This window comes from Microtus ochrogaster, linkage group LG9 (genome assembly GCF_000317375.1).
Source record: "Microtus ochrogaster isolate Prairie Vole_2 linkage group LG9, MicOch1.0, whole genome shotgun sequence".
Lineage (NCBI taxonomy): Eukaryota > Metazoa > Chordata > Mammalia > Rodentia > Cricetidae > Microtus > Microtus ochrogaster.
The window spans coordinates 15,974,200-15,986,385 of record NC_022034.1 but is presented as its reverse complement, the minus strand read 5'-3'; the positions used below and the strand labels follow the sequence as shown (position 1 = coordinate 15,986,385).

Genomic DNA, 12,186 nt, shown 5'->3' with positions numbered 1-12,186 from the left:
CAGATCGTGCCTACGTTTTCAATACCAACTCAACACCAGACTGAGAAAATATTCTATTTCTTGACCACACAGAGGTCTGTTGTTCCTAAAGAACAGAATTTGCTCTAGAGGATCTGGGCCTAACATTTAGAAAAAGCTAAATCTGGGGGAAGATTTTAATGTCCCACTGTGTTGGCGCTGCGGAAGTCTGTTGCTCTTGAACATTAGCCCTGGTGGATGGATGGCTGCGTTGAGGAGTTTCCAGCTAAAAATAAACCACAGTGGAAATGCTTTCCTGAAATAAAACGGAGACGTTTAAAAATAATTGCATATTCTGTCCATATTATTGATGCTTTCATATTCCAATTACCTAGTATAAGAATTACAGACTAAGAAAGAGGTACATGTATGTCTGCACATAGCCTGCATATAAAATAAAACTATAAAATTCAGAACATACATACATAAATCTTAGGTAAATTTTGTTTTTATTAATGCTCAAACTCCCCTCATGTTTAAAAGATTATTCTGACTACTTCCAGTAGAAAATTAATAGAGTTGTAATTGAGCATGTGTCTCCAAACCCTCTTTAAAGTCTCCTATGAGTGGAAAGGATTTTAAGAGTTTAATTGAAAAAAGGAAAAAGAAGAGGAAAAGGTTTAATCAATTAAACTGAGTTGAGAGGGATCATCACTATGATACGATGCAAAGTTAGGCTTCATAAACTGGACTCATGAAAGTATGCTCAGAGTCCTGTAAAATATGCAAATTCATGTAGAGGCAAAAAAGAGTTCATAAAGCAATTTCATAGACACTCCTTGATTTCTACCACGCTTTATCTTGTTTCAATATAAACATTTAAAGGATGATGTATTAACTACAATGAAGACTATTTTATATTTACAGAACACTTATCAATTTTTCTCTAGAAATAAAGTGAATGTGGAAATCTATGAATTCTATGACAGAGGAGGCTTCCAGGCCTGATATTTTATTGAATGACTTCAACAGGGTTTATTATGTTCAACTGAGAATAGAGTATGACCATAGTATGACAATGACATACACTGTAGTGACCAGGTCGACTTAAGATATTTGCCTGACTAGTTGGCAAATTAACCACAACTGAATAAAAAATGACCTATTTCTATGTTTGTTTTTGGCCTAACAATTGAAGCAGAGGTAAGAATACAATCAATTGATTCCTTATCTTTGAGCTCTCCTTTTAGAATAGTTACACAACTAATTTTTAAAGTAAATCCCATTTGTTATTTCAGACTTTTATTGGCCTTTGTAATTTGGACCCCCCCCCACTTTTTTTTTTTTTTACTAACTACGGACATGCCATTGGGACACGTTTGTCTGGGAAAGCCATTTTCAGAGGAGGCCCTGCTGGGGCTCCCTTTCACTGTGCTAGACTACCTCTCAGGAAAACACACATTTTAGGTAAAAATGACAAGGTTCATATGCTTCAGTAAAAATCTGGTGTAAACTGGGTTTCTGAATCAAATGCACTATTAGCACGAATGATAAGAAAAGTTGAAGTAACACTTATGACTTTGAAGCCAAACGTTGGGAGTAAGAACATTTTTCTGCCTTCAAAATATAAACATACTAAATTAAAAATTCATTAATTTCCCTAAGAGAGAGCTAGGCAAGATAATCATAAATCCTATAAAATTTAATCAAGGTTGATAATTTACATTAAAAAATGTTGTCAAAACTTTAAGATACCATCTTACACCTGTCAGAATGGCTAAAATGAAAAACACCAATGATAGCCTTTGCTGGAGAGGGTGTGGAGAAAGGGGTACACTCATCCATTGCTGGTGGGAATGCAAACTTGTGCACCACTCTGGAAAGCAGTGTGGCGGTTCCTCAGGAAATTCGGGATCAACCTACCCCTGGACCCAGCAAAACCACTCTTGGGAATATACCCAAGAGAGGCCCTATCAAACAACAAAAGCATATGCGCAACTATGTTCATAGCAGCATTGTTTGCAATAGCCAGAACCTGGAAACAACCTAGATGCCCTTCAATGGAAGAATGGATGAAGAAAGTATGGAATATATACATATTAGAGTGTTACTCAGCAGTAAAAAACAAGGACTTCTTAAAGTTTGCGTACAAATGGATGGAAATAGAAAACACTATCCTGAGTGAGGTAAGCCAGACCCAAAAAGAGGAACATGGGATGTACTCACTCATATTTGGTTTTTAGCCATAAATAAAGGACAGTGAGCTTATAATTCGCGATCCTAGAGAAGCTAAATAAGAAGGTGAATCCAAAGACAAACATATAGGCATCCTCCTGAATATTAACCTTCATCAGGCGATGAAAGGAGACAGAGACAGAGACCCAAATTGGAGCACCAGACTGAAATCTCAAGGTCCAAATCAGGAGCAGAAGGAGAGGGAGCAGGAGCAAGGAACTCAGGACCACGAGGGGTACACCCATACACTGAGATAATGGGGATGTTCTATCGGGAATTCACCAAGGCCAGCTGGCCTGGGTCTGAAGAAGCAGGGCATAAAACCAGACTTGCTGAACATAGCGGACAATGAGGACTACTGAGAACTCAAGAACAATGGCAATGGGTTTTTGATCCTACTGCACATACTGGCTTTGGGGGAGCCTAGGCAGTTTGGATGCTCAACTTACTAAACCTGGATGGAGGTGGGCGGTCCTTGGACTTCCCACAGGTCAGGGAACCCTGATTACTCTTCAAGCTGATGAGGGAGAGGGACTTGATGGGGGAGGGGGAGGGAAATGGGAGGCGGTGGCAGGGAGGAGGCAGAAATCCTTAATAAATAAATAAATTAAAAAAAAATTAAAAAAATAAAAAAAAATAAAAAAGTAAATGAAAAATGTTGTCAATTGTAAGATGAAAATAGTCATGTTAGTCATGTTATTTATGTTGAATTTTGCAATTTCCACAATCTTTTTTTTCATATGAAGAATAGAAATGGTATATTACATTTACATAGCAAATATGGACATTACATTAATTGGCAAGATCACTGTAAACAATTCTGAAATCAATGTATCTGTAATCCCTGATCAATAACAAATGTTCTAACTTTTAAATATTAAATGTTTTAATTAAAAATTTTAAATATTAAAAAAACTATTATTATATTTATTTATTTGTCTGTATGTTCTGTCTGTCATCACATGTGTGCCATGGTGTATTTGCGAAAGCCAGGGGACAATTTGAGGGAGTTGCTTCTCTTCCCTTCCCCCCCAACCATGTGGATCCCTGACTTACTCAGGTTAGAAGGCTCTGTGGCAAGAGTTTATCTGCTGAACCACCTCAACAACCCACATGGTCTAATTTTTTCACAATTAGCATGAGTGTATTTTTCAAGGATTTAAAGTACTCATTGGCTTATACCCCAGCTAGGAAGCATAGTCCATAATTCTCCAACCCTAAAACACGTGTTTCCTTTTTCTTTTGCATGTGATTCAGGTCTCACTGGGAACTGACACCAAGAACAATGACTCTTCATAGCTTCAGTATCATTTTGCTTATTAGAAAACACAATAACGCACCACATTTGTTTTTTAAGTAAGGAAGGAAAGAATTAGATGCCAACAATTGTCCCTACAGTTCAATGAGAATCTTTATACTTTTTGAAATGAGCTGTTCTGAAATGAATGATTTTCCTTAAAACTCTAAAAGGATGAGGGACTCTTTGCGGGGCGTGGCACAGAAGGAAGAAGTGTAGGAAGTCTACCCTGTTGAAGAATTGCTTTATTGTGGGTGGTAAGCCTCACCTTTTATGGATGAGCTATCTCTCCAGTCCAGAATCTCTGATTTTACCACCACCACTACCATCATGAGAAAACGTGAAACACCCAGGAAAGACAGCATCATAAAAACGTCAGTCATTCCAGAGTCCTGGGGTCATGAATGAGTAGGACACAGGTCCCCGTGACAGCACTTCAGTCCCCCTCAGCTTCCTACCATGTTGCCATGGCCACAAACAAGCGAGAGGGGCAGTCAAACTACCATAGTGTGCAAGGGCAAAACATGGCTCAATTTGAAACATATTACAAGGAACTAATATTTACGAAGCAAAATTCTTTAATTCACTACAATTCAATAAACATCAATAACTTTGGTCTTGAAGTCGGCTTTTCCACAGGTTATGTATTTAGAGAGTATTATTGGCACCTGCCTGCCAAGAAAGGTTTCTGATCTGGAAATATCTAGACTCAAATTCGGACTCCAGTTTCTACCCATGTGTGTCACCGTGAGCACAGGATTGGGACACAGAAACTCCCTAGCCAGCTGCACACTGCTGTATCAATGTTTGACTGTAAGCGAAAACACTTAGCTGGCAGGGTCTTCCCTGAGGGAGAAAGGGAAGCGCTAAAAGACACACAGTCATTGGAATTATTCAACCAAAAGGACCAGAAAACCACTTATGGATGCTTTCACTAGGGCCTCCTCACTAGGATGCAGTACACCCACAGTGGAAGCTGCTGGGATGTAGGGTGATTGTCCACCTCTCACAGAGGAGAAATGTGCAGAGCAGTTTGAAATTAGCCTTTCAGTGAACTCTACGGAGTGGGCAGGAAGTACTGACTTTTTGTCGTGAACATCAACTCTCTATTTATATATCTCTCGAGAAGCTTGAAGAGAATTATTAATATCATTGTTTTGGAACATCGACCTGGTAAGGCAGCCCTATTAGGTACCCAAACCTGATTGGCTGTTCGTAAATAGCTGGAACAAAGGATGGAGCCCGTGTAATTAACTCCTGGGAGCAGAGTGCATTGTTTGCCTTAACTAAAGCTGAAGATACGAATTTATTCCTCCATTTAATATTTATGAGACTGAAGCATTTACTAGAATTTTAAAAATGGATTTCCTTTCCTTACCAAAATAGCTACAAATGAATAAAGAAAAACATCCTAACAGAGTTCAGTTTTGGAAACAAATGTTTTCTAGACCATCTTAGTGGATCTAGAGAGAAGGACTAACCACCTCGTTAAAAGAAAAAAAAAATTCTTTTTGGTTTGTTTCAAATTCACATGTAGCTCACATATAGTCCATATTTTCATAAAGGACAAAATGAAAATATAACAAAGCTGATGATGTTTCCAAGAGTCTGGCAAAGGAGACGACTTTAGTATGAGTTCAACCATATTCTCTGCAGCTCACTGTGACTGATCAGGTTGCAGCAAGCCAGTATGTTAGGAGTTTAGTGATTCGTAATCTGGAATCTGTGCTTGAACGAACGTCAGAGGACAGGGCAGAGATGCAGTGCTAACATGAATACTTTCCATCAAAGGTTGCAAAGAATTTGTGTAGGGGCATGATTAGCAGACTAAGGGAAATAAATGGACTTTATTAAACATAGTTTATTAACTGTATGTAAAAGGGACAGCCAAATTCTTTCAATAAATTTGGGCTGCTGTTCTAGATAGAGTTGGGATTATCTAGACCAGAACATGAGTACTCTTTAAAAGTTCAATTTGTACAGAGATTTGTAGACAAAATTCCCCTATTGCCTGGGTACACACAGGCATAAGTCCTGGGAAGAGACTCATGCAGCAAATCTAACATGTGGACACTCCCCATGCAGACATTTTCTCCCATTGGGAGCACAGAAGGCTGGAGGATAATATAGTAATGCAGTCTTAAAGAACTAATGGGGTTTTAAGTAAAGGCATGTGAGTACACACACACACACACACACCCCTTTTTGTCAGTAATAAAGCTCCATCCCTAGGTTTGGGGGATGGTTATTATTGGGAACTCTCCCAATGTCAGAATTTGCAACAACAAATTCCAAAGCATCCAAGCCTATCTTTCCAGGTGCTTGTGAAAAGCTCCACACCTCCACTCCCACCCGCTGGACAAAGCGGTGTTTCACACTTTAAATTCAAGGTGGAACTCTGTCAGGGTGCGAGAGACTCACGATATAGCTTTGCAGCAGTAGCTCCACGGACTCTCGCCTTCCGTACTTGATGATCCAAGACTTCAGTTTTGACTCGGCAAGGACCAGCAGGGACAGCAGACGGTACTTCAGTTCCAGAAACTCCATTTTCATTAAGTGCAGCTCGGATGTGGAGGACACAAAATGAAACCTAGGAAGAGACAGGGAGAATTCACAGGATGTAACTAATAGTAACTGGGGGAGGCTAGCCGAACCTGTTACACCGCCGCCTCCTAAACTCTGGCTGCTCACGGTCAGGGCATTCCATTCCTTTCTTAGCTCGGGCTTCAAGGGAAAACAGGATTGATTGAAGTCCTTGGTTTAGCTCTCTCCTCTGCTAACACATCTCTCATCTGTTTCTTTTATAAGCTGTTTTTGCAATGTTACATAATGTTCCTTACAGTATTGAATAAAAACACAGCCTATGATGAAGAAAGCGTTTCTCTGATCTGCAAGCTGTGGGAACGTTCCAACTCACTCTCTGCAGTTAATAATATATTAGCATGTTGGCACTCGTAGCGTCTGTGTGGGAACCCACTTTGCATTTACCAAATGTAAGCATCCCTGTTAAAATTATAACAATTCATTTTGGAAGGGAAAAATGTGAGAAAAAGAATAGGAAGGCATCCATCTAGCGTTTTGTTTTTTAAAGAGCCCTCAGATAAAAGCGGACGCTCTCTTACCTCTCGGCCATGTCCTCTAGCTGATCAGGAGGCATCGGGATCCCATTGACAGATCTGGTCTGGTAGATTTCATGGAACGCTCTTTTGTGGGCATCTGTGTTTTGAAGCAGATCCTAATACACAGTTAAAAAAATTTTTTTTTTAAATGAGGAAACATGTTCCCAAGAGACTGAGAAGCATAATTTTCCGGCTCTGCTGATGAGCCAATGTATTCAACAATTTGTCCCTGCCACCACGTTCTCAGGCAGCCAGCGCCTGTCACAGGCTTTTACCTGGAACGGCAGTCCGTGACTGTGGAGAAGCCACTCTGCTGGAGCTGTGTCTAACCATCCCCGTATCTTTTAAACACACATGACACTTGCCCAGCAATGCATTCAGACCTCTTAAAGGTGTAAGACCCAAGGCTGTATGATCACCGCTAGAAACAAACATCTCAGTGTTTTGCCTGGGGTTTGGAGATGCTGTGTTGGGGGAGGGAATTCTTTGATTGTTTGATTTTTTCCCCCTCAAAACTAAACACAGCAAACTTAACCCCTTCATGCTAACAGGGCTTAGCTTCCCTACTGTTATTTTCAGCTGGAATTTGTGAAGTCTACCTTAAATACCATTTGCCAATTACAATAGACTTTGAAAATATGGTTTGGTAAGAAAAATTTCTCAAAAGTACAGGAAACAACCTCCAGGTGGCCTCCAGGTAACCACCGGAGAAGAGATCAAATGCAATGCTTATCAACGTTGTTCCTCAACGTTATACAGCGGCTTTCCCGTTCTTTAGGTTAATATGAATCTTGATTTGTCTATTGTGTATTTTACCAGCCACACACTTATGTATAAAAAGAGTGCATCTTTGCTGCCAGAGCTTTCTCTCTCTCTCTCACACACACACACACACACACACACACACATTCACAAGTCATTCACACCAGATGGTGGGATTTTTGATCCCCAGAGGAAAGAGGAGACAGGGCTGTTTTTAGAACAGCTGTCGTTGGTGAACCCTGTGGCATTCTCCCAGCTTTCCAGCGTGCCGACACACCTCCAAGAGCATATGATCTTGGCTGAAACTGCCCTCAAATGACTTCAGAGGAATTCTTACCTTCACAACTACCTCTCATTTAGTAGACCTGACAGTTTTAATACCCAGTGCAGTAAGAAAATTCTTGACAAAATAAAGCAAATACAAACATGTCACAGACTTGCAAAGGAATTTCTACAGCTACCATATACTGCTTGTTCCTAAGAAGTGCCCTATCACTGCAAAACATCTGGATAGTAGGAACAACATACTACGTTAATTTCATTGGGTTTACAAGCAATGCAACTGTTTAGGTCTCTCATTCTTAGCAAAATATGTCCCACAATGGGATCACAACTATAAGTAAAAACAAAATAAAAATTCAGACAGTCCAGAGCAGGCATCAACACAGCATGTAGGATGCTGGACTTTGAGACATGAACAAGATGAGACACTAGAAATGGATTTCCTTGATGGGGTCGAAATCTCTTACAGAAGGTCTAAGGCCAGATTCAGCGAGCATACAGGAGCGAGGGGCGGGGTAATAGTACCCAAGGTAAGGGACTAGCTACCAAGAGTGACAGCCAGGGAAACACAGAGCCAGGAAAATGTCAGCCATTCTATAATGAACGTTAGTTTGTAAGTTGGAAAAAATCCTAGTGATTAGAGATGGTTCAAACGTGGGCTCTCTATATTGTCAAATACCTATGGTTGAACTTCGAGGAAGACCACAGCATCCCTGTGACTTACAGCTTCAGCTCAGGAGAGGGAGAGCTGTAGTGGAGGGAAAACGAGCTGTGTTGGGTGCAGTGGTGGTTGCCTGCTATGCCAGGACCTGGGAGTGCTGTGAGTTTGAGCCTGAGCTACAGAATGAGACTTTCTCTCAAGAAACCTAAAAGAACCGAAGGAAGAAAGGGAGAGAGAGAGAGATAGGGAGAAATCCTGGGAGAAAAGAAAAACCAGACAAAAACTTCTCTTTACAAATAAAAAAAAAAGGGAGAGGACAAAAAGAAAATAGTCAAATGGTTAATATTCAGGTATATAGAATATGCTGTGAATAAATACAAAGTACATAACTTTATATGATAAAGGCCTGAGATTGTCAGGTTAGAGGAACAAGCAAAAGCAGTTACATGAGAGATAAAAGAGCATATTTGTATGTAGATGAAGAAAAAATGAAAGGGAAAGTTTTTTTTTCTTTTTTAAGAATAAGCAAATAACATCTACCCATTAGGACAATAGGAAGGCTGGAATTTTTAGATTATAAAATACATTAGGAAGATTTCATATGTACCATAAATAATTACAATAAGTAATGAATGTATTGATAATCAGAGTCCCACATTAATAGACGATGTATTAATTCAGAGACTGAATGTACATAGTAAATGTCAAAATACATAAAAACTGATAAAGCAGTGTAAGACTAGTTGGTCCTGGGCATGGGTGTGGAAGAGCTGGCCCCACCCCTCATCAGTTGCTGCTATTTGAAGAGCTAGCCCCACCACTCGCCAGGGCAGTGTGCAAGAGCTGGCCCTGGTGGCATGGGCGCAGAAGAGCTGGCCCTGATGGTTTGATGGTGTGGGTGCAGGAGAATTAGCCCCAGCACTCACCTGGGCAGGGTGGAAGAGCTGGCCCTGGTGGTATGGGCACAGGAGAACTGGCCCTGCTAGTGTGATGGTGTGGGTGCAGGACAGTTAGCCCTACCGCTCGCCTGGGTAAGGTGGGAGAGCTGGCCCCGATGGTATGGGTGTGGAAGAACTGGGAAGCTGCCAACTCAGCTACCACCCATGCCCAGATCCTGGGCTTTGAGTTGGCCTGTGCCAACATCTATCCCATCTATGAGATGTTGGAGCAGGTGAAAGGGTCCTGCAGAACCCAGGTTACAGAATCTATTTGATTCAGGGCAACAGCAGGATATCCGAGGGGTATCTCAGTCTACTGTTGATAGTGTGGTAGAAGCCAGGGGCCACAAACCAGACTAAAGGCTCATCACAGTGAACATTTGCAAGTAAAATTTGTTAGACAGAGGGGGTACTCTGTGGGATGCACTGTGGCACATGTAGCTTCCATGATAAGACTTTTTTTAAAAAAATTTTAGTTTTCTATTTTCTTTTGGGGAGGTTACAAGGGTAGAGATCAGATATGAAAGGACTAGGAAATGAGTGGAATTGGGGTACATGATGTGAAATTCACAAAGAATTAATACAAAACTATGGGGGACGCCTATAAAAAACAGACAGCATAGAAACTGGCAAACCTACACTGCTGTGGGAATTATCAACACACCTCCTTCAGTTACCAAGAGGGAGCAAAAGAAACAAGTGGATTCCACATTGTGGAGTAAGGGAAGTTAATGAGGGCCCAAAAACGATGAAGAAGATGGGAAAAATAATATCAGCGGAGAGAGAAAACTCCTTAGGGATGCCCAGGGCAAAGATATCATGGTGGAATATACTTGGCTCTGAGACCATCATTACTGTGAATTTTCACCAGTCTCTTATTTAAATTAAAACATCAACATTCCCTCTCCTTTTTTGTCCCCAAATCTTTATTTGCTTATATACTACATTTATTACTTTTATCTGCATCCTTTAGAGATGAGTCATATACTGAAAGTCAGGGATCCGTGATGGAGGTGGGTCTTGTATCTTATCTGTTGCTAACTAATAAAGAAAATTGCTTGGCCCTTTGATAGGACAGAAAATTAGGTAGGTGGAGTAAACAGAACAGAATGCTGGGAGAAAGAAGCCGAGTCAGGCAGTAACCATGATTCTCCCACTCCAGACAGACGCAGGTTAAGATCTTTCCTGGTAAGTCACCTTGTGGTGTTATACAGGTTATTAGAAATGGGTTAGATCAATATGTAAGAGCTAGCCAATAAGAGGCTGGAACTAATGGGCCAGGCAGTGTTTAAAAGAATACAGTTTCCAGGACAGGCTCCAAAACCACAGAGAAACCCTGTCTCGAAAAACAAAAACAAAAAACAAAAAAAAAGAATACAGTTTCTGTGTAATTATTTTGGGGCATAAGCTAGCTGTGCAGGCTGCTGGGTGCCAGGAACACAGCCCCACCACTCATATCACAACAGATCAGTGTCTCCCTTCATGAATAAAAATAAATCATGAATACTCTGAACACTACTTAATGCTGTGCAGGTGCTCACTAAAAGTCTATTGAAAACTAGGAAAGACTAGAGACAGAGAAAGCTAGGTAAGTAGGGAGAAAAGTGGGAAGCCAAATGAAAAAAGAGTTTCATGGACAGAGAAGTGCTTTATAAAAAGTCTCTGATGGATGAAGAATGAGGGTCGCTAATAGCTGGCCAGTGGATGAGAAGGCTGATCTTGTTCAACTTGACGTGGGTCACGTAGTAGTGATGGTTTATTACAGTGGTTTCCAGAGGAAACATGGGACTCAAAAAGGAGACACAGAAAAGTCTTAAGAGTGTATTTGTGTAAACAGAATTAGGGCATTTGGACAATAGCTGATAAGGCAGGTAGGGTGAAGAAAAACACTTAAAATGAGAGGGAAAAAACTCTGTCTATGCACGTGTGTGTGCGTGTGTGTGCGTGTGTGTTGTTAGGGGGAACCCGATGGAGAGGGATGTATAAAACAATGGAACAGGGAAATGTAACTGTGTATCCTTCAAAGGAAGGGGAGGATAGTATCTAAGGCTCATGGAGTGACTGGCCCTGGTTGGGAGCACAGATGGTTCATCCACAGCAGCAGAAGTAAGGATGGAGTATTTGGGCACAGATGCAAGTAGGTGGGTTGATGTATTTGTGGGAGCTTGCGGAAATTCTTTTCTGATTGCTTCTATTTTTCTTGGGGAAATAGGAAGCAGTGCCATCAGCTAAGAGTGAGGACAGGGAGGAGGTGTGGAAGGCTGAGGAGACACGGTATGAAATAGATGTCCCAGAAATGGAGAGGGCTTGGAATTAGGAAAGGCCTTGTGACTGTTACACAGCCTTGGGAGCCCAGTTGGGTTAGTCACTGTGTTGGAACGTGGGGGTTCTCCAGCCTCATCAGCTGCCTGTGTGGGGGCATGGTCTATGCAGCAACTGTTTTTAATCAGAGTTATATTTTTACCAGGCTAGTAAGAAAAGGTAAGACATGAACAATGGAATTGAGGATGAACCCAGTGAGTGACTTTTATGAACCAATAGAAAGGGTAAAGGATGAAATAAAATTAAAGGCAATAGAGTCAAATGGTCATAGCGTTAAGAATTAAGGGGTCCAGATGGACGAAAACTTTCTTGATTGGAGACTGGATTACTTGGCAAAGCAGTTGTGGAGAATTCCAGCTACTGATGATGATGAGAGCGAGGATAATGGAGAGTGTGTTGGTGGTCAGGCATGGTGCAGGATCACCAGAGAAGAGGCGAAGGTATTGAGAGACCAAGTAGTGTGAGGATCATCTATGGGATGGTGAACATTCTAATTATCATGCCAGGAATCACCATCAGGAAATGAAACTCGCAAGAAGGAGAGAAAATGACTTGAGTGGGGTTAATAGTACAAGGAGGCTCAGGAGATGGTGGAGATAGAATACCATTCTC

The 12,186-nt window shown here is 41.1% G+C and overlaps 1 protein-coding gene across 6 annotated transcripts in view; it reads right to left on the bottom strand.

Moving 5' to 3' along the window:
• LOC101983738 (nesprin-1-like) overlaps positions 1-12,186 on the bottom strand; it is a 191,322-nt gene that overhangs the window by 24,479 nt on the left and 154,657 nt on the right. For all 6 annotated transcript variants that reach the window (XM_013352283.2, XM_013352286.2, XM_013352284.2 and 3 more), the window contains 2 exons: positions 6,613-6,725; positions 5,912-6,080 (listed from right to left, as the gene is read on the bottom strand). In XM_013352283.2, coding sequence (XP_013207737.1) covers positions 5,912-6,080; positions 6,613-6,725 — 282 coding nt within the window. The remainder of the gene's footprint in view (positions 1-5,911; positions 6,081-6,612; positions 6,726-12,186) is intronic.